This window comes from Anser cygnoides, chromosome 3 (assembly GCF_040182565.1).
Source record: "Anser cygnoides isolate HZ-2024a breed goose chromosome 3, Taihu_goose_T2T_genome, whole genome shotgun sequence".
Classification (NCBI taxonomy): domain Eukaryota; kingdom Metazoa; phylum Chordata; class Aves; order Anseriformes; family Anatidae; genus Anser; species Anser cygnoides.
In genome coordinates, this window is record NC_089875.1 from 50398443 (window position 1) to 50424181 (window position 25739).

General features: G+C 43.0%; 3 protein-coding genes and 1 non-coding gene across 7 annotated transcripts; 2 read left to right on the top strand and 2 right to left on the bottom strand.

Moving 5' to 3' along the window:
- Positions 1 to 1166: 1166 nt before the first annotated feature.
- Positions 1167 to 14686, bottom strand: PNLDC1 (PARN like ribonuclease domain containing exonuclease 1). Of its 4 annotated transcripts, none has more exons than XM_048067896.2 (19): positions 14184 to 14686; positions 13546 to 13603; positions 13341 to 13414; positions 12408 to 12441; positions 12136 to 12259; positions 11374 to 11462; positions 10751 to 10851; positions 9315 to 9394; positions 8139 to 8276; positions 7141 to 7210; positions 6798 to 6883; positions 6547 to 6602; positions 5266 to 5330; positions 4453 to 4506; positions 4183 to 4225; positions 3529 to 3634; positions 2187 to 2362; positions 1916 to 2014; positions 1167 to 1359 (listed from the first exon to the last, which is right to left on the bottom strand). In XM_048067896.2, exons 1-19 carry the CDS (start codon positions 14257 to 14259, stop codon positions 1290 to 1292), a joined length of 1599 nt encoding a protein of 532 aa, XP_047923853.1. In that variant the 5' UTR covers positions 14260 to 14686; the 3' UTR covers positions 1167 to 1289. The 4 variants fall into 4 exon arrangements, 3 of the variants coding, with proteins under 3 accessions (XP_047923853.1, XP_066850259.1, XP_047923851.1); XM_066994158.1 differs by having other exon boundaries at positions 3562 to 3634; positions 5266 to 5333; XM_048067894.2 differs by having other exon boundaries at positions 5266 to 5333.
- Positions 14687 to 14828: 142 nt separating this feature from the next.
- On the bottom strand, positions 14829 to 17185 carry MRPL18 (mitochondrial ribosomal protein L18). The gene is made up of 4 exons (XM_048067899.2): positions 16936 to 17185; positions 16341 to 16521; positions 15288 to 15522; positions 14829 to 15037 (listed from the first exon to the last, which is right to left on the bottom strand). The coding sequence occupies exons 1-4, from the start codon at positions 16997 to 16999 to the stop codon at positions 14966 to 14968; spliced, it is 552 nt and encodes a 183-aa protein (XP_047923856.1). The 5' UTR covers positions 17000 to 17185; the 3' UTR covers positions 14829 to 14965.
- Positions 17186 to 17423: 238 nt separating this feature from the next.
- TCP1 (t-complex 1) lies at positions 17424 to 25616 on the top strand. The gene is made up of 12 exons (XM_048067890.2): positions 17424 to 17612; positions 18647 to 18732; positions 19478 to 19606; positions 19975 to 20072; positions 20372 to 20482; positions 21132 to 21313; positions 21945 to 22071; positions 22253 to 22428; positions 23143 to 23266; positions 24426 to 24618; positions 24920 to 25083; positions 25318 to 25616. Exons 1-12 carry the CDS (start codon positions 17540 to 17542, stop codon positions 25529 to 25531), a joined length of 1677 nt encoding a protein of 558 aa, XP_047923847.1. The 5' UTR covers positions 17424 to 17539; the 3' UTR covers positions 25532 to 25616.
- On the top strand, positions 18157 to 18292 carry LOC125183223 (small nucleolar RNA SNORA29). Its single transcript, XR_007164852.2, has one exon. It is a non-coding gene; the product is annotated as a small nucleolar RNA SNORA29 (small nucleolar RNA).
- Positions 25617 to 25739: the final 123 nt, after the last annotated feature.

The following is a 25739-nucleotide window of genomic DNA, read 5'->3' on the forward strand; positions in this document are numbered from 1 at the left end:
TTATAGGAAAATGAATGGTACTGCATGTCACTCTTAGTGAAAACTTTCCCCAATCTACACAACACAGAGTGCCTGCACATGAGGTCTGTAGTGATGTTAGAAGACAAAAAAAAAAAAACACCTTATTTGCACTGGTATTTAAAGGAACATTGACACTGTGACAGAAAACCCCATCCCTGAAGGGGTTACAAAAAAACCTCAGCTTCTATGCAGACAAATAACTGACTTATCTTATGAAATGAGAGGTGTAAACCACAAGCTGTGCAGAACTCACGAACCACATCTGAAGACACAATGCCCTACAGACCAGCAACGCAGCTAACCGTTAGCAGCAGTGCGCACGTGATCTTCACACACTGCAATACTGTGTTGTTGCTTTACGGTCCGCTGCAGCAATTCCCACTTTAGAGTAAAATAAAGGCAGATTCTACATATTATATGACCATGAGCCCCATTAAATTATATGGGGAGTGATGAAATCTAGGGACCATTATTTGGAAATCATGGATGGGCAGATTGTTTTTAAGAAGGTCATTTGTAAGAAAGATTTCTGAAGATGGCAGTCCCTGGACTGACAAATACTCTAGCTATATCATAGAAACTGATCTCAGTTTCTCAGAGTGCATGTCTCATCATATTTTTGGATAAAGGAGCACTCACATGCTGTGCACTAGAAGCAAATACAAATATATGCCAACTCATCTGACCTGTGTATGTTCTACAAACTGCAAGCTGACAAATTCCACTCATCTGCAACTATCTTCAGCTCCACTACCACTGAAATGCACAACACTCACAGCACTGCAAATTATTTTCCATTCCCCATAATCCCTCATGAGCCTCAAGAGTGGTTTCTCCATCAGCTCTGCCCATTTTCGGTTGGTAAACAGTGACATTTCCCCTGCTTTACAATTGATGTTAAAAATAGTCTCTTTCATTTCGTAACTTCCAGAACTTCAGCACAAATGTGTTTTATGCAGCAACATAAGCACTGAGAACAAACTGGGGTTATGAATAGCTGTGAAGAACCAATAGAAGATCAAAGTAAATTAGTCATCAAAAGAACCACCTCTATCTCTTCAAGAGGGGGCTATGCTTTGAACAGATTACAGAATAACACAAACCAGAAACCAACACATCCTCTTCAAAAGCTCATTTCTAAGAAATAGATTTTAAAAACTATTTTTTTCATACTTTATTGAATGAAGTGAAAAAGAAACAAAACAGAACATAAACGTTCAAAAAAAAAATCAGCGTTCCTCATGTCTCATCTGAGAGAGAGTTGTTTACTATGAAGAGCAAGGAGGTCCTCCGAGTACAAAGGCCAAGAGAGACCACAGTGCCACGATACCAGAGACTCTAAAGGACAAGAATGATAAAACATTGTTAAGGCTACTTATATTTAGGGCATAATTTTGTTCTTATTAAAAACTGAGATTCTTTTTCTAACTGTGTCAGGCCAGAAGTTCACCATTCATGAGCACTGCTGCCATTCCTTCCAGAGGGATGCATTTTGAATCTGGAATTCTCTCCTGCTACTGAGCTTTCAACTCTGCTCCAGAAAAACCCCCAGCCCTCCCACACCTGGGAGACTCTGCCTGTCTCTCCTCAAGCTTATTAGAGCTAGCACTGCAGCTCATTAAGGTAATCCTCTGTCTGTTATGATAGCACATGATTTTGTGCTCTCCATGGGGAAATGTTCTCTGGTTAATCGAGATCAAGTTTAAAGTCCTGCTGCCCAGGGATGAAAGATCACAAGCAAACCAGCAGTCAGCATGGGAACCTTCTTCTCAACTCCTTGATCTCGAGAAGGACACTGAGAAAGAGCAGCACACTGCTTCTGTGACAGGGCCCGGGCACTATGTACAGAATCTTTCCCTCCCTCCTCCCCATTCATGTGATTTTTGTAACTCACTGCAACAAGCAGTTCACATGCGGAGAGTGCCTCCAGTGGCGATAGACAGAAATCTGCAGATTAGGGTGGTGTTTATAATCGCGTAAAACAAGCCTGACGCTGTAATGAAAGCAGATGTCATTAACCATGACTTGCAGGCTGCTTACAGCATCCCACAGATCAGGACAAAAATCTCTTTATCTAAGAGTTGTCATAACAGAGAGAGAAGGGGATGAAAACTTGGATCAAAGAGGATCAAGGGACAGAAAGATAGGATTTTCCAGTCACTTACTGCTTAAATTTATTGGAGAGCAAAATGAACTGGTTCCCTGATAGCCTTCTGACATCAAAGCGACAAAGAGCTTTTAACTCCTGGTAAATCTGCCTTTCATTCATCTGTGGCCAGCCTCGGACACGGACAACCAAGAGAGGGGGATGCTGGCTGGGAACATCTTCCCCAGAAAAATTCTGGAAAACATGCAATACTGAGACATATCCGCGTTCAGAAATAGTACAGAACTATAGAACTACAACAGAATCAGAAAACATGCAAAACATGACACAAAAAAATAGGACAGCATACTGTACAACTGTTGGTGCAAGGTTATTTTTCTTTTGTCCCAGGATTTTTCTAAATATGAGTCATAAAGGCAAACTATTGCCACATAGAAAAACAGAGAAACAGCAAGCTCTCTTACAGAGCACAGAGAGTTAGGACAGTGTAAAGTGACTAATGCCATCCTATAAAATAACACTATTAATACACTGAGGCGGGAAAACTGCTTGGTGGGAAGGGGCCTGGGGGCACTGTTTGACAGCCATCTGAACATGAGCCAGCAGTGTGCTCAGGTAGCCAAGAACGCAAACACCATCCTGGCTTGTATGTAGTGTGGGCAGCAGGACTAGGGAAGTGATTATCCCCCAGTACTCGGCTCTGGTGAGGCCATACCTTGAATACGGTGTTCAGTTTTGGGCCCCTCGCTACAAGAAGGGCATCGAGGAGCACATCCAAAGCAGCACAACAAAGCTGATGTAGGATCTAGAGAACAAGGCTCACAAGGAGCAGCTGAGGGAGCTGGGCTTATTTAGCCTACAGAAAAGGAGGCTCAGGGAAACCTTATCATGCTCTACAACTACCTCAAAGTAGTTGTAGCAAGGTGGGGGTTAGTCTTTTCTCCCAGGCAACAAGTGATGAAACAAGAGGAAATGGCCTCAAGTTGCACCAGGGAAGGTTAAGGTTGGATATATTAGGAACAATTTCTTCACTGAAAGGGTTGTGATGCATTGGGACAGGCTGCCCAGGGAAGTGGTTGAGTCAGCACCCCTGGAGGTATTCAGAAGACGTGTAGATGGGGACACGGCTTGGTGGTAGACTTGACAGTGCTAAGTTAATAGCTAGACTTGATAACCTTAGAGGTCTTTTCCAACCAAAATGGCTCTAAGATCCTATTTCACGAGGCAGAATTTCAACTCATTTGCCATTTTGAAAGGTCATTTGTGTCACTTGCACGGAGACAGCTTCTGTCAAGGTGGGCTCAGCCACTGGTGGATTTTTGTCCTCTAATGAAGCCATCAGCTAGGCTACTGACCTACGTACCCCACAAAGTGGTTACAGACCTGCAATTCATACGCACAATGCTTGAGGCACCACCTCGGATGAAATTCACCTTGTTCAGGTACTCGGCTAACACAGTGAGATACTGAGAGAAAGAAGGATCAGCCTCCACTGTATCACTACATCTGAAAACAAAAAGGAACAATGTTTTGTCTCTTCAGTACTGCAGTGCCACACAAGGTCTCTGGAACACAGAACCTGCAAACTAGTGAGGGAAGAGGTGTATCAAGTCTTGGCTTCTGCAGAAGATACCAAAAAACTGCAAGCAGGGGGAAGGGATTTGAATAGAAACTTAACTGGCTGAAAGTCACTGAATCACACAGATTTCAAAAATGGAAAGTAATGGAAAATGATTTGACCCTTACCCAAGTGAACTGAACTTGAGAGAGCTTGTTCAAGGATAAAGGATTCACTATGCCATTTCCCAACCTCTGAGCCATCTCATGGCCCCTGATTACATTTTCAAAATGTCAGCTTTGACATAAATCTACTACTTTCAGATTTATAAAATAACAATCTAATTAGAACAGTGACATTTTCAATAACACTTTCTCTTATCCAAAAGGAAGGTCTGACTGAAAAACAAGAAGTCAGCCAGAGCAAACTCAGGACTGTTTTCTGTAAGACTCATCTGTGTAACAAGATTTTTGATAAACATTTAAACACCACTCACTTTGTCACTCTGCGTAGTAGTAAATGAGCTGACTTCAGAAGAACTAGAAGGAGAAACAATGATACTTTAGAACAAAAATATAGAAACATAACTAAATAAATGGAACTATGGAAAGTAAAAAAAAACTCACCAAAGTGCAGGTAAGTAACTAAGAACAAGACTGTGTATAAACAAATATTACTTAGCATGAAGTAAACAGAGCTACAGAGCAGGAAATGGATTGCCAAGCCCCAACAAAAGTGTTCAAAAAGCGTTTGAGAAGCATTTTACCTGAACCACAGAGAAATGCATCATAGCCTGCTTCATGAGGAGATTTCTTCTCAGCTGTAAGCGTCCAACAAAATTAAAAAGAAGTAAAAACCTGCAGCACACTGTGGAAACTGCTTGGGCACAGAATCCTTTTTTTTCCCATCCCTCAGCAGTTTCCTTCCTTCCCTTAACGCCTCTACATCCGACAGCACATCTACAATTCTACGAGGCATTTTAAAGTCTAACCAACAGAAATGCAGCAGTTACAACAACAGCTGAAGAGCTTAGTAAGATGCACATAAAAAATAAAATGAACATTCATGAAAACCTAAAACAAATTGTGTTTTGTGCTACTGATGGCATGAGAACCGCTTCAAAACACAGGAGGCCATGGGCTGCAGGACACCAGGAGAGGTGTGAAAGTTCTGTGAGCCACCTAGCTCAGCTGTTTTCTGGGACCTCCCTGCCACTAGCTCCCTCTACTTCCCCTTCTAGGATTGCTGCTTCCTACCTCCCCTTGCCCAAGGGCTGCTGACTCTTCACTGCACCAAGTCGGGCTCAGTTCAGCCCATCTGAGTGTAAATGCCATTTGTGCTAGCAGCTCGGTGTAAACCTCTGCGTCCTGCCCTGCGTTACCCCCAGCAGCTACCAGGGAGCAGCAGAGCATGTAACTTTCTGTGAGCCCAGGCCTTGGGCCAGGACAGACACGCAAGAGAAGCCCTGCGTAAATTCAACAGTCCTACCAACATTCACTCATGCTTTGCACATGGACATCCATGTGATAAAACAAACCCCTTAAGCTACCCAACTTTGAAGACATGCTTAAGAACATACCGTATCGTGAACAGTCACTTGCGAGAGCAATCACTGGGCCCGTTGGATCCGTGGGGTTCAGGTTGCTGCTGAAGACAAATGGATGCGTGAGATTTTTGTCCTTCCTCGGTATGTTAGAGACAAGACAAGTTATATGCCAGGCTTTCCTGTTCTCTAGAGACCTGTGGCTTCATTTTAGAAAAAGCTATTGAAGACTTCAAAAGGAACTTTGGTAGTATCCTATTAAATGGTGAGATTCTTTGCTGAACACTAACAGTTTTCCTGAAAACTAACTCCTAAATACTACCTCAGTCTCCTCCCCCAGTCATAACTTCTAAGCAGCAAATCTGCTCTAATTGCAATTAAAAATGCGAATTACACTAAAAAATTCAATGGACAACTTCAAGGAGAGAGGTTGTTTAGATGGCTCTCTTTGAATGCTATTTGAATGGGGGACTCAGGGGGATAGATTAAACAGATACCCATGGAATGATTGAAATAAAAGAACAAAAAAGCATCGAAACTCTGAGAATCTGCAGTCTGAAAATGCTACAAAACAAGGAACAGTACTGTTTTTACAAGCTCTAATTTGGCATCTACTTCTTGGGAGTAAGGGTGAGGCAGAAGAGGAAGTTTTGCTTTTCTTACTAAGTGTTTAATACACATGCACAAACAATTTATCCAAAGAGCAAGTGTAAAAGAGAGAAGTCTTCTACCACATCATGGTTAAGATCATGAAATAGGGTATCTATCGATGCTCCACTTGATCACTGTGTTTAATTACTGCTTTGGGCTCAGTGCTAAGAACAGGTCTTTCCTGGGAGCTAGCATTTGAAATTAGGGTATGTTTTCACTGAACTTAAACTCGTTCATTTCATAACATGCCATACACAACACACAAATGCAAAATTGTGTGTAAGGCTATCTGCAAGCCAACCTTGAGACCAATAAAATGAAGGTGGAAAGCTCCTACAAAGCTCTGTAACCCTGCTTGATATTCAGGAATGTAGGCATCACTACAACCACATAACTAACATGAAACATTTCAGTTACATGATATAGACTAGAATATATTTTATGGACTCTAGGCCCATAAAGCTCTGATATGACAAGTGACTTTTAGAACAAATACTTCACTCCACAATAACTTTATAAGAAAGATGAGAAAATCTTTTGCTCTTAAATTTAGAAAGACAAGAAACCATCTGGAAAATATCCTGGAGAAGGGAAATAATGAACACACAAAGTACCTTTCCCAAGAAAACAAAGCGATTGCAGAAGCTTCTATAGCCCACCACTGACCTGCACAAAACCTCATACACATCCAAAAGAGTAGATACTCGAGGAAACTGATAATTCTGTAAAAGAAGAACGCATTAGAAAACCGCATGAGCTCATTTACTGGTACTGCTGATTCATTAAATGAGATCTCAGATCAGAGTGTCTCATGGACTGGTCACAGTTCTGTAACCACAGTGCACTCAGGAAAGGTGTTTTCTCTTCTGGGTGAAAGACAAGCTTTAACGCCACACAGAAGCACCTTTGCATCCTACCTTCCAGATGGATTTTGTTATGGTCTTGGTGTCTATGAGGACAGGGAACAGGTTGTGAATATTCCTTTTAAACTCCTCATAGCTTTCTGAAAGCAAAACGCATGGATAAAAACATCATGAAACTGAGGAAAAGCCAATGGTATTTTCACCTGAATAAGAAAGGGAGGTGCAGTCAGAGGAACGATGCCCTGCTCCAGCAGTTGGAGTGCAGAAGAGGTGACTAGCACCAAGCACTGCAGGTGGCTGGGGCGGTGAATGCCCACTGTGCTAACCCTCCCATCCCTGCCGCAAAGGCAGCTGCCTGCGGCACAGACAACGGGACAGCAGATACGTACAGCATTACCTGGAAGGGGCTTGTAGAACTTGTCATGAAGATGACAGAGGTCTATGAACATGTTATGTCCCACCAGCGGCTATTGGAAGAACATAAACATAACAGCCTGTTGGAGCACATTTCTGCATAAGGACTCAGATGTAACCCACCTCAGGCCTACTCAACAGCTCTAACTCTTTCCTCCCACGGACAGCATCCACACGCACTCATACAGAAGTCGTTCAGGTTGCAAAGGTCACAGAAGGACTCGTGCTTTCAGGAAATCTGACTTGTGGACTTTCTGAACAGGGTATTTTTCAGTAGTATCCTATTTTGAATAGATCTAAGAAACGATGGGCTAGATTCTCAGTTCAGGTGAACAGTGCTAGCATCTTTCAGTGATCGCATTTGTAGGCCCACTCAGAAGGGGAAGGACAGTTTTCAGGCCTAAACTCTTCTGAGGCTGAAATTCATTCAATAATCTGCATACAGAACATAAGAATTGCCACATACAATCACACCGACAGCCTATGTGGCCCAATAAACGCGTCTGCCACATGCTGAAAAGCACAGTATCTTGCCCCAAAGGCAAGAATCTGCTCAGCTTTCTTAGATGGTGACTCATGCTGTGTAACGCAAGGATTTTCAGCGTTGCAGACTCTGCTTTTTCTCAAGTAGTTTAAGAAACACATTGCAGAATGGTTTCTGACTCATTCTCCCCAGTCTCATTTGGTCTGCAAGAGTAACAGAAGAGTAATACAGGGAAATCCAGCATTTGGATCAATAATTCTCAGTATGCTTTGGGAGAGAAACCTGGTCAGTAAGATCATGTTATGTTTAACATGCATTTTTTCTAACCATGATTGCAATCTAAGAATTCATCTCAGTTTTCCTGACAGCTAAATGGGATGATCACACTGAATGAGCTGAGTGACTCAACACAAACTACTTCTTTATCTTTTACCTCTATATCCAGTGTAGCAAACTAAAAAGAGATGAAAAATTAAAGGAGAGACGAGGCTTTTTACCTTTTTAGCTTTAACAAGTATCTGGAAAAGGTTGGTAAAGCCCCGGGCAGACATGAGAATCAGCTCCTTCCGGCAGTAGTCATAAGAAGAGTTTTCCAGAAGCCTACGCTGTTGTGGACTCACTTTTTTCACCACTACCTGAAAAGAATACATATTGGATACCTCAGCCTCCCACACTAGTTGCATGTGCATTGCTTACTGGGCTTCAGTAACGCTGAGGACTCATGTTCAGCTTCTAGGCTATGAGGGATAGAGAAATAGCACGTTCCTGGGACCTCAAAACAGCCTCACTTCTCTTCTACTGAGGTCAGTGCTCCAGTAATAAAAAGAAGTCCTGTTCTAATGGTGTCTTCTCTTCTTCTCTTTATAACAGCATGTTACAACAGGATGGCTCCTACCACAGGTATTTTGGACCACAAATAAACATAATTCAATTTAACTTTATGCTGATATTGTAAGTTTGTGGCTCTGAAAAACAGAAAAAAAGAGCAATCACACAAACTGAATCCTCAAAGGCTGTGCTTCAGGTGAGTGGGATGAGTAAATCTGTCACTCTGCTGACACTTGCTATCAAGCCAAAAGAGTACTAATGTAAAAAAAAAAAAAAAAAACTTTTGTAATCTATGTCTAAGCAACTGAGTGTTAAGATTCTTGTGCCATGTTTTGAGAAGTCCACAGCCTTAAGTTTAATTCAGAAAATACTGCACCAAATATTAAAAAAAGATGAAAGAGGCATACCCCACTAAAACAAGCCATATTAAGAGTGAAAGTATTCAAAGCAACTATATGGCAAAAGGTCAGCAAAGGAAAAAAAATACACCACTAAAAAAGCTAAAAACTGCACATTCTTGTATCGAAAGAGCAATCTATCAAAGTCTAAAGACAGGAAGAAAGTCCCTGCAGAACCCCTCCAAGGACAAGCAGTTCCAGCTCAGTGTATTTTGTGGCTACATGTGAAACAAAACCCAAAGTTATTCAATTTTGTAATATCCCAAGGAAAGGGATCCAGAATCAACACTGCCCAGAACATTCTTTTTATTTATTTATTTATTGTTTTCTCCTCCTGGACCCTTATCATGAAAAGTAGAAGCAGCATTTTGGTGCCTCTATGAGAATGCCAGCTCTATCTATCTAGATAGAAACCCTCTTTTCAAAAGGTCCAAGTTTCCAGCTCACCTCACTGTCTTCAAGAGGCTGCGTCCAAACATTTTGGAGAGCTTCTCTCAGAACCAGCTGAACTTCAAGCATCTGAGAGCCTAAGGCAGAAAAGAAATAGTAAAAATTTCAGAGGTGCAGAGAAGCCTATTTGGAAAACACTTCTTTTCTAAACAGAAGGACTGACCAGATGTTTCTCCTCCAGTGTACAAAAAATAGTCCTGAATATATGATTTTGGTACATTCCTGTTCACATGATGACAGCAAAAAAAAAGTCACAGTGAGAATTTCTGTCAAATAAGCCTCTGTGAGGACATAGAGGAAAGCAGAAGACCAACTGAAAACAAGAAGAGGAAGGAAGGTAGCCATGTGCACTCTGAAAAAGACCATCTGTGTTTGTGAAAGGTGTCAGAGCAACACACTCAGAAGCCAAGCACAGATGAGAGGTAGCTGATAACGAATTAACCTGTCATTTTACAAACAGCATACTAAGAGACCCTTTAATCAGTCTCAGTGCTTAAATAAATCTTTTTTTTCCAGTCACTGGTGCTTGCTGTTGCCAGATCCTATTGAAGTTTCATTATCATATCTACTACAGCAGTTGTAGTAGATACGAAACTGAGCACACTCTCTACCCTCTGTATTCCACACTTTTGGACTGAGGGGAAAAATAACAAAAGTATCAACAGACAAGGCCTTAAATACTTTCAGTCCTTCCTAACCTTTTCCTGTGTTTCACCCTGTGACCTAGAGGATTAAGGTTTGGTCTCCATGAACAAACTACAAATTAGCCTCTGCTACAATTCCATGTACTTCTGCTCCCCCAGAATAGCACAGAGACTTCTCAGCTCTGCTGCTGTGCCTCCTAAAAGCTAACCCATGCTGCAAGTGGCCTCTCATCACCACTGGCATTATTTCTTCCTGTGGCTCCACGTGCTTGTTACTGCACAAGGGAGACGGCAAACTCTGGAAGGAGATGCACCTTTCCCTTCTCTGAGGGGAAGGAAACACCACAAAACAACAAAAAAACAAACAAACAAACAAACACAGATCACCCAGGGCTGAAAACAAGTCCATTGCAAACAAGTCCGAAGTTCTCCTGATTCAGATCAACTACAAATTCTCCAGTTGCTACTCTGAAGAAGCACAAAATAGAAGCCAATTACCACAAAGCAAGCTCTCCTCATCCCAGCACCTAGACATCACCTCCACCACAGGAAGACCCAATGCCACAAGAGTGCAGAAAAGCAGAGCTCAGAGATGAATTCCTGACAAGAACAGGGGCACAGACAGAGGCAAAGAGCTGTAAAGGCAGCATGGGCACGTGTGCTTTCATTCTCAAGAGACTTGTTTAAGAGAACAGGCAGCAAAGGACACGAGCAGCCCCAGATGTTCACGAGAAGTGATGAAGCCACTCAGAGCCCGCAGGTACCTAATGGAGGCGCCCTGTTTCATACCGCTCAGGTCCTTCAGAATCATAGTCTCCCCTTCCTCTGCTGCTACTATCCAACTGGTCACTTCATCAATAGCCTTCTTCATCACATCCCTGTCCACAGCACTAAAGCAGGATCAGAGAGAAAGAGGGAGAGTGAGAGAAATTATTTTTTGTTTATTTGTTCGTTTTATAGATGCGACTCATGCCTTGCTGTAGGAATGTGGAAGCATTTCCCAAATATGCACTTCTCCAAATTGTGCCCTGTGATCTTTTCTATCTAAACATCAAGGAACGCGCTTCTGTACCGTGTGGGTGACTGAGCACAGGTTGCCCAGAGAGGTTGTGGGGTCTCCCTCCTTGGAGACCCTCAAAAGACACCTGGACATATGGGCCTGGGCAAGCAGCTCTGGGTGGCCCTGCTTGCAGAGGGGGTTGGACCAGGTGGCCTCCAGAGGCCCCTGCCAACCTCAGCCAGTCCATGGTTCTGTGATCTCAGTCCTCCTCTGGGCAGACCACAGCATGCGGGAAGAGCTGGCAGTGAGGCATTCAGATCAACACATCTTACTGATGTACAGAACATGATCTGGGTGAAGGTGAGCTGTCAACAGCATCAGTACGGGAGCCACCTCTCTGGATAAGGCTCACCTGCAGGCTCTCCAGCTACCCTCTGAGAGACGCTGGTTAAGGCTCTTCTCCTGTAACTCGTTCATGTACGGGATTCCATCTTTCAGGAACTGAAGGGGAAAAAATTGTTTAGCTACTCTCCCCTGGACTTTCTTGCACCAAATTAAAGAATAGCAGGTTAGCCAGTTCCAAAACTGACATGTATTTAGGAAATGCTGGTGTTTCTCGTTCTCAAAATATCTTCTCCAGAAATACCAGCTGTAGGTAATCCAAGGTGTATTTGTACATAAAGGAAGACACTTTTTTTGCTCTGCTCTTTCCTTTAATGCTCTCTCCATTCCTTTACTGAGATACTTCAAACATCAAGATACCAACATATGATGCGACCTATCCAAAATTGCTAAACAGTGCTCTTATGTAACAACAGTCTCAGTTTTATGGGAAGTGTGGCAATACATAAGATACAGGTAAACTGAGACTTCTCCACCTTCGTGGCAAGTAAAAACTCCCACTGGGGTCTGTTTAGTGACTTCTAAGCTCAACGGAGTAGTGTTTTCATCTTTGGGAATCTGTCTTAGGCTGACAAAGATGTGGATATTGCCTCTCAGGCGCTTCAGAAAACCAGTGCTCATGCTCCCTGTTGATAATGAACCACACAATGGATTCATACATTAGGAAGAAGCTGCCTACCCCAAGAACGTATCATTTAGGGATATTAATCAGTTTCTCCTAGAATTGCACAAACCTCCTCTGTTCTAGATTCCTGGCATAGAGACTACATACCTTATTAAAGTCAAAGCCATAATGAGACAGGAATTGAATGCTAGATGCAGAGAGGGTGAATTCAACATCCGTAACTCCCAATGTTGAGGGAAAGAGAAAAAAGTTGTATGAATGCACCACATACCTACAATGAAAAGAAAAATCTCTCTAGAAGATGATTACAAGAAATGACATAGCCCTTCCCAAGAGATTTCTGCATAAAAGCTCAACTGTGCTGTCTTCATTTAAGCAGAAAAGCATAAGTCTACTTGGAAACGATGCTTTTTACTTACTTGTTTGAATTTTCTTTTGAGAATATTGCCAGCCCTGCAAGAGAGGGAGACCTGAATTGAAATGGTGATGTTGAGCTCATGTCTACAAATACCATGAAAATGAAATCAGTGATGTGAGGGTCCCTGAAGGAGCGCATGTTTCTCATTCACTAACACCACACTGCAATCTTTACAGAAACTGTCAGGCCACTCTCCAGCTCCTTGACAGCCCTAAAAGCTCTTCACTGTTCAGTTAAGCAGTAAATAGACTGAGCAAGGGGTGAGAAGAGGGGAGTCAGTGACAGAAGTCTCCAACTATGCACACGTAGGCCAGTGGGTCCAGCTACACTACAAAAGCACGTGGAAGGAGCTGGGTATTTAGGTCCTCATTTTCCTATTAATCCCTAAAAAGCACATTAAGATCTTACATAGATTAAGGGTTTGAAGAAGTTTAAAACACTTCTGGAGTTTAGCTCTTGACCTTTAACTAGCTCTTAAGAAAACTATTAATAGCCCTCCACCACTACCCCCTTCTCTTGTTGACTGTTTTTTCCCCTCCATTTTAGGAACATCAGAAATACCATCCTTTGTCTTTCTCTCTCATAGCCCCCTTACACGTACATCATATCAACGACAGCCTTGAATAGGAGCTGCTATCACTTAGCTCTTGCTTGCACCCTTGGTTTTTATAGCTCTGTATTTTATCTGTAATTTTAAAATATGATAACTTTAGACCAGTAAGAAGTATATGGCCCACCTGACTTTAACTTATTTAAAGTATTAACAAGCTAATAGCAGAAACATCAGAGAAAAAACCAACCAACCAACCTACCATTGCAAACAAATGGCTCTGTAAAGAGAATTCAAACGCAGGGCTTCAAGGGCTCACCAGCCAGCAAGAGGCCAGTTACAAGGTGGCCCTCAGGAGACTGCGCTCTGCTGAGCAGCACTTACCGAGCTGGGTGACTGTGAAGCGCTGAACGCTCTGCCTGACCTTCAGGTACCGCCCGGCGGGGGAATCAAACAGGCTATTAAAATAAAACCCAAAGCGCGGGGTGGGGGAAGGGGAACGAAAGTGAGAACCGTGGCGATGCACAAGCTGGCTTTCACAAAGCCTGAACTGCAATTCTTCCTCATGTTTAAAGTCCAGCAGCTTTACCTGGGCTGGTTATTTTGTGGGAAAGCTGAGTATAAGCCAGTGAACTCCATGTCAATGCCTGTTAGAAAGAATACCAAAACAAAGCAAAACAAACGAAATATGAAGCATGCATTTCACCAGCACCTGGCCAAGGATCTCTGAAGGACCTCTCTTCACCCCAACCTCTTTGTTAAACCCAACAGCAGGTTCAGAAGAAAAAAGGGATCAACTGCTGCAAGAGGGAACCCTCTCCCTCCCTGACCGATTTCTCAAGAGGAGCGAAGGGAAGCACCCTTCTGGGAGAAGCCTGCCTCACCGCTTGTATGTAACATAACAAATGAGAGCAGCAGCCTTCACTCTCCTCTTTCCTCGGGGGTCACGACAAAGCAAAGGCTGTTTTAATGCCGCCCCCTGCCTATTCCCATTTTCCTTCCAGAAGTCTCCCAAGGCCCTCATTCTGAGAAGCACCCCCGCGGGGCTCGCTCTCAGCGAGCACAAGCACGCTTGCTCCACCGAGCTCCCCTCTCGCGCTGCTCTGCATCAGCAGCCGCGGCTCCCCTCTCCCACACCAGCGACAGGGGGACAAGCTTCGGGGGGGGGGCACCGGGGGGGCTGCGCCCAGCGGGCCGGGCCGGGCCCCCCGCAGCCCCGGCGCTCACCCAGGAAGGCGGCGCGGCGGACACGGTCCCGCAGGCCGGGCAGGAGCCGCCCGAAGCCCGCAGCCCCCACGTCCATCGCCCCCGGGACGCTCCGGGACACCGGGACCCGGCTCTGCTCCGCCCCGCTGCCCCAGCGCCTGCGCGCCGCCGGCCCCGGGGCTGAGCGGGAAAGGGGCAATGGGCTGCGATATAAGGGGCGGGTCGCGACACCCGACACACCTGGGGGCCAGGGAGCCGACGGGATGAGGGGCAACGGGCGTCTTACTTACCCTAGGCCTAGGCAAGGGTTGCAAGAAAGCTGCGAAGATGAGTAAGGGGAATGCAAACTCTGTGTTCTTGTTGTTGTTGTTTTCTTGTTTGTTTTTTTACCAAGTTTAGCATGTAACTTTGTTACTGTACTAAACGCTCACCTGCTGCCTGTCTGCTAAATTAGGCTGACAGCATACAAGGACCACATATTTAACATTTCCAGCGTCCAGGTTGAAACGACAAAAATGAAGTATTGAAAATTTGTTCAGAAGTTACTGAATTCCAAAATAAAATCTGGTATTTGAGTGACCGGCAGTAAGGTTGAACTATGAAAAGGGTTTATCCTAGCCTTAGAAGAAAGGTGTTGATAGTTTTGGAACCAAGAATATGACACAGTTCTATCCATTTAAAAATGTTTTATTAGTAGATGCTACGGTCCAGCTTTCTCCATTTCTGGACCTTCATTGTGCCTGTACACACACCTAAAGAAGTGATTTTTTTTTCCTTGGAAAGTTTTCCCGATGATCTCCATTTTACAGATAAATTCTTCGTGGCTCTTGCAGAACAACACCACCCTCTTTCATAGCTTTTTCAAACTCTTGAATCTTGTTGGAAAGAGAGAGAGACATGAATAAATACAGAGAAAAGCAGTCAGCACCAAAATATCAGCGGTGGGTCAGAGGCTAACAGCCTCACTGAAGCATAATGCCACGAATTAGAGCTCGTCAGGGTTACCATTTTGACTGTTGCAAGAAGATACAGTCAAGCCACATAAAAAAACTAATAGTGAGAAGAGTAAATTAATGCTTTAAAAGGTAAAAAAGGCAAAACAAGTGTAAGGAGATGGGTACTTGCCGAGTCACAACGACGTTCCCAGGGAATAACAGCTTTAAAGTTCACAAAGTTGATTCCCGCTTCCAAGCAGCGCTGCGCCATTACACGGCCAAGGTTTTTGCACGCTGTTACCCCCTTAGGACTGTACAGGTGTCTCTTTATAGCCCACTCTCGAGTAGAGGCAGACACTACGACATCTCCGTTACAGCGCTCAACAAAGGCCTCTACGTAATGCTGCGTCCGCTCCAGCCGTAATCTGGGTGCAGGAAAGAAGCGACATGGGATATGACGTCCTTTCCAGGTCTACAAAGAGAACGCACTGAAATTCTTAAGTTACTAGTTTTATGAAATAAAATTGAATGTAATGGAACTATTAATATAATTTCTTAATATCGCTTTTTTATCTATTTTTTTCTTACTTCATTAAGACATAAAATAGGAACCATTTTACCAGTTAACCAGAGGGAAATTCCGAGAGTGACTTTTGAGCAATTACACGCCCAGCCTGACACTCCTACACACCACCATCACTCACACCAAAAACAAGCACTGTGCGCCTGTACAGGGTAGTACTGGTGATTGTGCAGGCAAACTGCTCCAGTCAAAAAATAACTTTAGGTTTGTCATGTAGTCTTTTAAAGTCTAATGCTCTGATTTTGAATCCCCAGCTTTAAGTGTAGTTATTTTCCAGAAGATGCGTGCATCGTTTTCTTAAAACAACAACAAAAAACAAGCAAAACCCAAAAAAACTCCCACACACAACAGAGTCAAGTATCACAAGTAGAAAGCAATGCATGGCCAGCACAAGACTAGCAGAATCCTAAATTACACAGCAGTTGCTCAAGCAATGTTACTATCTTAACAACAGATGGAAAGATCCTTAAACATACACTAACTTTCAAGTGATGCTAACTTTCATGTAACTCACTGAACATAAAGGATCTGTTAACTGGGAAGGGGTCAACTGATTCAATAACCCAAAAAGTACATTTTGTAGAAATTTCACATGGTACATTTTTTTTAATTATTATTTCTTTTGGAGTCTTAATTCCTGCTAGTGACCTTCTGACTCACCTGTGCCAGAACTCACGCTTTGGCCACGTTGTCTTCCAGCCACGCTCCTTCCTAGCGAGTGCCAACTGCTCCAGGTTCCGAGGGTTCCTGTTAGTGAAGTCTGAGGCAACGACATCATTTTCCCTTGTGTCTACTTCAGTCTCTGTTTTGAGACTTGCTGTAGTTGACGCGAAACGAAAACCTTGAGGAAAATTAAAAAAAAATAGATATAGCACAAACGGTAGAACCAATACAATACAAAATGATGATCAGAGCTCAACCTCATTCTCCAACTTGTGGATTGTAAACTAAAAATTAACGGTACATGACATTTCAAACGTGTTTTAAGACCCATGCATGACAATACAAATTCAAGCATACCTACAACATCCCTACCGTTAATCCTTTACAGAACGCTGAAAGTGAACTGCACAAGAAACCAGGAACAGCACTCCCAAGTAAGATATAAGTGTTGATCCTGCCTAGCTAATTGCCAATTACGCTATCACCGATTTGGCATTAGGCTTGCAGCGCCCACAGCCCGGGGCACGCCGCCCTAGGAGCGCCCCCCGTGGGGAAATCCCGGCCTGACGAGGCGCAGAAGGCCCGAGCTTACCCGCTCCGTGTGCCCGGAGCCTGCCGGCCGGCAGCAACAGGCAGCAGCGGCCGCTCAGCGCCATGGGGACGCGGTGCCCGCCGCGGCCTCGGGCAGCGCTCCGCTCCCCTCCCCTCCCCTCTGCTCTGCTCCGCTCAGGGGCGCCTGGGCACCGCCATCTTGGGTGAGGCCGGCACCTGTCTCCGGAAGCCCAAGGGAACACTTCCGCCCGCACTTGGTGACGTCACGCGGGGCTACACCTCCTCCTCAGCGGCTGCAAACCTGCCCCTACCGGGAGCCGCTGCGAGGAGCCAGCGCGCATGCGCGAGCGGCCCGCCCCTCCCCCCATCTTCTAGAACGTCCTAGAAGCCCCTCCGCCCCGCCCTCGGCCCGCCGCCTTTGTTCCACCGCGCGGCCCAATCGCGGCTCGAGGCTGCGCCGCGCCGCGCCCTGCGATTGGGCAGCCGGGGCGTGGCCCCGCCCCTCTGGCGAGAGGGCCCGCCCCCTTCCCCGCCGCCGCCCGCCGCGGGGGGGGTACCCAGCGTGCCCCGCGGCCCGGCGGCCATTCCGCGGCTCGGCGCGCCCCGTGCTGGCTGTGCGTCTGGCGCCGCGGCACGGCGCGAACATGGCGGCCATGGACGGGCCCCTGGCGGTCTTCGGAGAGCGGACCAGCGGCGACACCATCCGCACGCAGAACGGTAACGGCCGCCGCCTGCTCGGCGCGGGGAGCACAGCGGCGGGGAGCCGCGGGGAGGCGGCATGGTGCGGCCGCCATGTGCTTCACCGCCTTCCGCGGGCCCTCAGGGCGGGCTGGGCCCCGCTGCGGCTTCGTGGCCGGTGGGCCTGGCTGGGGAAGGGGCGGGGGGAGCTCGGGGTCCGCAGCGCAGGGAAGTGACTAGTATTGGAGAGAGGGGACCGGCCCCAGATACGGTTCTCAAAGGCATCGCACGTTCTTTTGTGCTCTATCCGAAATCTGGGGGGAAGGCTGCGCATTCCGAGATGGTTCTGTGTTTCTAGGGTAAAAATAAAAGGAAGAAGTTGAAGACTTCTGATGATTGTGATAGTCATTCAATTCTAATGCCATATTCAGGACACTTAAAATCAGGATTACCTTAATTCATGGTTGATAATAACGATTTTGGCGATACAAAGGGTGGTTCCTTTCAGAAAGCTGCTGCTACCCTAAAAGGAAAGAAATAGCTGCATCATTTGAAGTTCAAAGTGAGGGTCTACGTGTTAGCTCTTCCCATTATACTACCACTTTTTCAATTTCCAGATGAAGTGGCTATGCTTGTGGGATAGAGAAAAATATGCCACGGTCTGAAGGAAAAGGTTGACTGTATCTTTTTCCTATATGAAGTTGGCAGAACAAGGTGCTACATTAGCAGGTCATGTTTTGGCCACTAAAGAGCACTCATTTTTAACTTAGAGAATTTAGTTAAAAACTAAGGATTTTGCTTTAGTCACAGACCTAATTGAAGTAAAAAGACTTGTTATTAGTTGTTACATGGTGGTACCATTCGTCTGTGTTTGCCTTGATACATGCTTCTATACTTGCATTTTGTACTTCTGATAGCAGGAAGCCATTTCACAGCTTAGCTAGGCTAAAGCATAATTCTAAATAAGGTCACTTTAGTTTAAAAAAAGTCTTTGAAACACAGGTTCTTGGCACGTCTTCTGTAAACCTGAATCATCAGAAAGGTTTTTGTTTTTTTTTCTTTCACTTACACAGTTACTGCAGCATCTGCTATTGCCAACATTGTGAAAAGTTCTCTTGGGCCAGTTGGTCTGGATAAGATGCTGGTGGATGATATTGGGGTAAGCAAGCTTTCGTGAATTGTAAAGTGCCAGGACGATTTGTATTATTAAGTGTTTCCAGCTAGTGTGTTTTACTGGTCTGGTTGATAATGCATGTACCTGCTTGGGTTTTGTGCGATGGTGAGAGGGAATGGGAGCAGAACTTGGGGAAAATTGAGCATGCTAGCTGTTAGGTGTTTCATACTATGTTGCTTTTGTCATAGTTTATCTAGCACAGTTGTCTCCTTTCTCCATGTAAATTTTTGTCACCACTTAAGCATTGGTTGAAGTAAGGGAATGAATAACACCATTATAGTCAGGCCTCATGATGGTCTTGACTTGTTTATCATGATCTCTACATTATGAGAAATAACATAAAAACAAATTCAAGTAACGCTGCAGCAGTTTTTAAATAATAATCCGTATTTTGCGTTAATACTTAGAGCAAATCAAGGAAAGTTTATTTACGGACTGCTGTAATCAACTATTATATTAGAAGCTATTCACTACCTTACTACGAGCGTGGTGTGTGCAAAACATTTAATGAGTTTCTTTAACAAAGAATTTACTGATGAAAATAAAGTACAGATATTGCAGTGGTGTCACTGGCGCTCTTTTTAACCAAGAAGCAGTATTTTTTTGTAAATAATTATTTTATGGATAGTTGCAAAGAATAATTACTCTTCTATTTCATAAATACAGTGAAAAACAACAGTAAAAGCTATAGATGTGTACTTTGTTATAACGTTTGCTTTCTAAAAACCAGGATGTGACCATTACTAATGATGGTGCAACCATTCTGAAACTGCTGGAAGTGGAACATCCTGCTGCAAAAGTCCTTTGTGAGCTGGCAGACCTACAAGACAAAGAAGTTGGTGACGGGACAACCTCAGTGGTATGTAAAAAGTTTTACACACAGATACACCAAAAGGCAGTGTTTCATGTTGACAATGCAGCTTTTGATTTATCTGTTACGAATCTTGATGCAGTGTGGATTAAGTATACAGAATGAAAAAACCTGGAGATGTCCAAACAGAGTTTTCTTACAGTAGGTTATATAATAAGATGGGGTGTGTGGTTTGTTTGTGTTAAGAGATACCAGTGTCCATACGCATCTGGGGCTCTGGAGCAGAATTCACTCACTGCCGTTTTTTCATCTTTTTTTTTTCCTTTCTGAAAGCCAGTGATTCTGCTTTTGAATACAATAAGTAGTTGTTTTGCTCATGTGGGATATCCGTATTTGATATTTGTATTTTCAAACAGGTAATCATTGCTGCAGAACTTCTAAAAAATGCAGATGAACTAGTCAAACAGAAAATTCATCCTACCTCCATTATTGGTGGATACCGACTTGCTTGCAAGTAAGAAACTGATACAATTGAAGTATTTTGCATTTTCAAGGTACAATAACTGCATGCTTTTTGTTTATTTCTGTGTTTATGACTGCATTAATAAAGATTTCTTAGGTGCCAAGTAGATAAGTTTGTTTTTGTTTGTAGTTTTAATTTGGAACTCATACAGTGTTGCATAAAAATGTCATCTTAATGTCCTGGAAGATGAATTTATCTGGTTCCTATGTTCACATTTGGAAGGCTGAGAAATGTGACTTTTCTCTTTTGTGGGAGTGGCATTCTTCACTAGTGTTTGTCTTATTCTACAGGGAAGCAGTTCGCTACATCAATGAAAATCTTACTATTAACACGGATGAATTGGGCAGGGAATGCCTAATTAATGCTGCTAAAACATCAATGTCCTCCAAGATTATAGGAATGTATCCTTTAACTTGATTAGTGGACTTGAGTAAGAGTGTTTTTTTCCACAGCTTGGGCAGCTAGGCTGGTTTCCTTTTGCAGCACTTCTTATAAAATGACTGATTGAATACTGTTTCTCCCATTCTTAACAAGGGTTTGAGAAGCATTTCAGTCTGGCATGGAAAATATGTTCAGACCTTCACAAATTACCTGAACCTGGATAGGAACACCATAACGGGTTTATCAGTGTATTTGTTTGTTTCCTTACCACTAACGCACGTTAGTGATTCAGGAAAAGGAATTGTGTGAATGGAAGAATGCATTACAGACAAGTACCCAGGGGAGTGAAACTGTAGGAAAGAAGGTTGCATTTTGGTAGCCACAGGAAAAAAAAAAGTCATCTTTGCGCTTACGAGGGGATGCAGACTGCCCATAGGGTAGGTGTTTTTATTCCAAAGGTGGGTAAAATGCAAGTATCTCAGTAGCCTGTCCTTTTTTTCTTATGAATGTTTCAGTTTTAAGAATGACAAATTCCTTTAAAGGAATAGTAAACTGTTTTACAGAAGAAAGGTAGCACTTCCATAGTGTGGTGTTTGTTTTTTCTCCCTCCGTTCCTTAAACATAATATTAGTTTTCATTTTCGGTTTTAACCTTAACTTAGCGCTTCAGTGATGGTGATTTCTTTGCCAATATGGTGGTGGATGCTGCACAGGCAGTTAAATACACAGACCAGAAGGGTCAGGCTCGGTATCCAATCAACTCGGTTAATGTTTTGAAGGCACATGGCCGCAGCCAAAAAGAGAGCATTCTCGTGAATGGTTATGCTCTGAACTGCGTGGTGGGCTCACAGGGTAAGAACACACTGTTTCATAAAGTTCTTGTGTGAACTCACACCTCTTAGTCTTTTTGCATGGATGTGACTACTGAGTGTGTAAGTTGTAAAAATTGGGGTAGCCAGCTGTGGAATGATTAAGCAAGAACAACAACAAAAAAAAGCATTTCACCAGTGGTTCTCAGACTGGGGCTTGTTCACTAGTAGAGATCCCACAAATGTAAGTAACTGTAGCTTACCTTGATCAGTATTGGCATGGTAACGCTGCAGTCTTCTGGGCCATAAGCACCTCCCTTACGGGGCGCCAGTGTCAGTTTTACAGAGAACTGTTCTGTTTGTGATTAGGTAACTTGAAGAATGTGAAACTGGTAGGTCAGCTTTTCACAGTCATTAACATTTTGGGGATGTGAGTCCATAAAAAGGTAACAGGGTTATAGTAGAGACTTAAAAATGTATTTATCTCGTTGAAAGTCTTATCAGTATTTTCCAATACTAGGGCAGAACTGGAGGCAGAAACAAACTGGTATTGAAAAACAGGTATCTGAAAAATGAAAGCATTAAATTTTATTCTCTAATGCTAGCTTGAGGATCTGCTAACCCAGTTTGACATCCTTTTTTTTTTTTTTTTTTTGCTTACTCCCTCTCCTCAGGTATGACCAAGAGAATAGTTAACGCAAAGATCGCGTGCCTTGACTTCAGCCTGCAGAAAGCAAAAATGAAGCTTGGTGTGCAGGTTGTTATCTCGGACCCTGAGAAGCTGGACCAGATAAGACAGAGGTTTGTGGAAGCTTGACTGACTGAGCCAGCGGGGTTTCATAGGCTTGTTTGGTCTCTTCAGGTGGGGTGGCTTGATGTCATTTTGACTGAAGGCAAGAAGCAAAAACATTTTAAATGTTAACATTTCCCAAATATACCAAATATTAATTGTAAAAGTCTTTCATAACTTCTCTCCTTGCAGGGAATCAGATATTACAAAAGAAAGGATCCAGAAGATTTTGGCCACTGGTGCCAATGTTATTCTCACCACTGGAGGTATTGATGACATGTGTCTGAAATACTTCGTTGATGCTGGAGCCATGGCAGTACGAAGAGTTGTAAAAAAGGATCTTAAGCGGATTGCGAAGGCATCAGGAGGTATGTGTATATGGATTTTTTTAACATAAAAACTGCTGTTAAGGTATTAGGAACTGATTTTGAAAATACAGCTTGTTAACGTGCAGGCCATGCAAGTAGAGGATGAGTAGAGTTGAGCCACTCTTGTTAGTTTATAACTTCACTTTGCTTTTAAGTGAGCACTGTGTCAGAGTATTTGAGTACTGTAGGAGTTGACTGCTGAAAATTCACAGTGGGTGGCAAAAATGTTGCCTGGCATTGGAAAGATTTTTTTTTCTGCAAGTGGAAACCAGAATCAGTACTAATTTAGAGGTCTTTGTTAAGCATACCTTCAAAATCCACTGTTTAGAGAGTTATTTTTGTGTTACATAACCTTGCATGGATAGGAATTCTTCATTTGTCTTAAACTAAAACGTTTTAAATACATAATGAAAATAAAATCTGTTCCCACACAGATTTTATCTGTTGAGCTTGAAATTTGCAAGAAAGCATTTTCATTGTGGTAAAGCACAGGAAGTTGAACTAGTTGTGGAAAAGTGGTATGAAAATGGAGTAAAACCAGTAATGTTGATTATAAACTGGAGAATATTGAGTTTGCTAACTGAGAATTAATTAATCTGCGTATTCTGCTTTTTTGTTTGATGTTGGGTTTTTTAACTGTATGTCCCTTCTGGGAAGTTTGCAAAGAACGTTGGAACTGAATGCTAATTTCACTTCTTTGTTTGTCTGTTAAAGCAACTGTATGTTCAACCCTTGCAAACCTTGAAGGTGAGGAGAGTTTTGAGGCATTAATGCTGGGACAGGCAGAAGAGGTGATTCAAGAGCGCATCTGTGATGATGAGTTGATCTTAATCAAGAAGTAAGTACCCCATTTAAAATACTCAGTTTTGTGTACATTTGAGATAAAATCCCATTTATTTGCTTCTATGCTAAGTCAGTGGTATGAGTAGTTATAAACATGGGAAAGAGCATATAAGTCCACTGCAAATCTACTAGTATTTCATCTCACCTGCTGGGGCTGGACAACTGTCTCATCAACCATAATGTATCAGTTAGATTGTAACAGTCAGATTGCTAGATAGGCCTTACTGAAAATTGTTGGTAAATTAAAAAAAAAAAAAACACTCTAAAATGTGTGCTAAAATCTAAGGAAATTCCTGGAGGCATTACAGCATTCACATCGTGTTCCTTTAGCTAGGTTTTAGCAGCATAGTCACCCTGGGTTCCCTTTACAGGCAGTGAAGGCAAGTAGGTTCTGGCTGAGTCATTTCATCTGATTAAGGAGGTACAAGCTGAATCTCATCCTTTATAAGGGAAGACAGTGTTCATTTGCACTGGTTTCATTGATTCAGTCATCCAGGTGGTAGTAGCAAATGGAGTACAGTTAAAAGGGTGTTATTTAGGGTTGTTCTAGGGTAGGAGGAGCAAAAACTGTTAAAAACCTGAGCAAAATCCTGGTCTGCAGGTTATTCTCCCTGCAAGTTTTAGCACACTGTTGCTGTCAACTACTGGAAGACTTGAGAATCATAGTTTCTTTCAGAAGGACATACTTGCATATTAACTTCTCCACTGCTTCTGGTATCCCTTACATGAGGGCTCATACTGTACTGCTAGCAGGCATGAGTTCACTCAATGGCCACTTCGCTGTCTCCCTTCCATTCCGCAACTGTCCTGAGACTAAAACAACTAAATTGATAAAGTTTTCTATTTTTCCTGGTATTTAAATATATTCTCCAACTAATATGATGTAAAAATATCTCGTCTGTCATACTTTTCTCTTGTATCTTTCTCTAAAAGGCTAGAACTCAAATTAGGTTCTTACATAATAGAATTTAAAATAAATACTGACTTCCTATGTCACAGTGATGTATCCTCTGAGGAAGTGTGACATTCTTAAGATACTTCTTTCAAATGTTGGAAACATGGCTCCACTGAACTTTTCTTAAAGTTTTTAGCAAGAAGAATTTGAATTCATATTCTGTCCAACAGAACTGACTTCTGATTGCTTTTTTCCATAGTACAAAGGCTCGTACTTCAGCATCAATTATTTTACGAGGTGCTAATGACTTCATGTGTGATGAAATGGAGCGGTCTATACATGATGCTCTCTGCGTGGTTAAGAGGGTGTTGGAATCCAAGTCTGTTGTTCCAGGTGGTGGTGCTGTAGAGGCAGCACTTTCCATATATCTTGAAAATTATGCAACCAGTATGGTAAGTCTTGCAAGAGAAGGAACAATTTCACTAGGACAGTGTGAATTCTGAAGTATTTTTCTTCTTCCAGAAGTCAGTTTCATGATTCGTGGAACTGTAATGATCTTACAGAACTGTAAGATGCTCTTTGGGGGGGGGGGGGGGGGGGGGGTATGAATTACTCTCTCTGATAATTAGACTACATCTTTTTTTTTTTGGCCTAAATATGTTTTGCTTATGAAAACTCCTACATACTATTGAAACTGTTTTTTCTTCATCTAGTGGTGCAGCAGTTGGTTTTTAAACTTCTTTCTCTTTATAGGGATCGCGTGAACAACTTGCAATAGCAGAATTTGCAAGATCCCTCTTAATAATTCCAAATACATTGGCAGTAAACGCTGCTCAAGATGCAACAGATCTTGTGGCGAAGTTAAGAGCATTCCATAATGAGGCTCAAGTTAACCCTGATCGCAAAAATCTGAAATGGCAAGTATCAGAAGTCTTCAAAGTGAAATGTGTTGGTGACTTGGATGTAAAATTGTTGTGCTGGCTTACTGAGGCATGATTTGCTTCTGAAAAAGGTGTAGGTTAACTCTGAAACCTTCCCCCTCTGTCCTTCAGTATTACATGTGTGTCACTGAGACCTAGAATTAAATGAGACACTCCAAACTTATTTTCACTCTTTCTACCTCTCCTTCTGATGATAATTCTTCTTTCTAGGATTGGTCTCGACTTGGTCAATGGAAAACCTCGCGATAACAAACAAGCCGGTGTCTTTGAGCCAACCATGGTCAAAACTAAGAGCCTAAAGTTTGCAACAGAAGCTGCAATTACTATTCTTCGAATTGATGATCTTATCAAACTGCACCCTGAAACTAAAGAAGACAGAGGGTGCTATGAGGATGCAGTTCACTCTGGAGCACTTGAAGAATAACTTAGGTTTTATTTATGTTTGTCTAAATTACACTTCCCACTCTTGTACGTACAATGTTAATAAAACAAGTGGTTGAATGCTGCTATTTTTTTGTGAACAAATTCATTTTCAGCAGTGAGAGGGAGGCTGGTCCAGTGGTTGGTCCTTCTGGGCTCTGTGTTTTAAAAGCTAGAGCACCTGTAGTTAACATTAATGCTAGTTGTCAAGG

Excerpts from the sequence above, each read along its gene's own strand:
- PNLDC1 (XM_048067894.2), bottom strand. The coding sequence starts at position 14,259 with ATGGACGTGGGGGCTGCGGGCTTCGGGCGGCTCCTGCCCGGCCTGCGG. Across the intron at positions 8,277-9,314 it reads AGCCTCTTGAAGACAGTGAG|GTAGTGGTGAAAAAAGTGAG; the intron begins GTGAGCTGGAAA and ends TATTCTTTTCAG. Across the intron at positions 3,635-4,182 it reads CTACTACGCAGAGTGACAAA|ATGTAGTGATACAGTGGAGG; the intron begins GTGAGTGGTGTT and ends TTTTGTTTTCAG.
- MRPL18 (XM_048067899.2), bottom strand. The coding sequence starts at position 16,999 with ATGGCGCTGAGCGGCCGCTGCTGCCTGTTGCTGCCGGCCGGCAGGCTC. Across the intron at positions 16,522-16,935 it reads GCTCCGGGCACACGGAGCGG|GTTTTCGTTTCGCGTCAACT; the intron begins GTAAGCTCGGGC and ends ATTTTCCTCAAG. Across the intron at positions 15,038-15,287 it reads GGGAACGTCGTTGTGACTCG|ATTCAAGAGTTTGAAAAAGC; the intron begins GCAAGTACCCAT and ends CTTTCCAACAAG.
- TCP1 (XM_048067890.2), top strand. The coding sequence starts at position 17,540 with ATGGCGGCCATGGACGGGCCCCTGGCGGTCTTCGGAGAGCGGACCAGC. Across the intron at positions 17,613-18,646 it reads CACCATCCGCACGCAGAACG|TTACTGCAGCATCTGCTATT; the intron begins GTAACGGCCGCC and ends TCACTTACACAG. Across the intron at positions 21,314-21,944 it reads CTGCGTGGTGGGCTCACAGG|GTATGACCAAGAGAATAGTT; the intron begins GTAAGAACACAC and ends CCCTCTCCTCAG.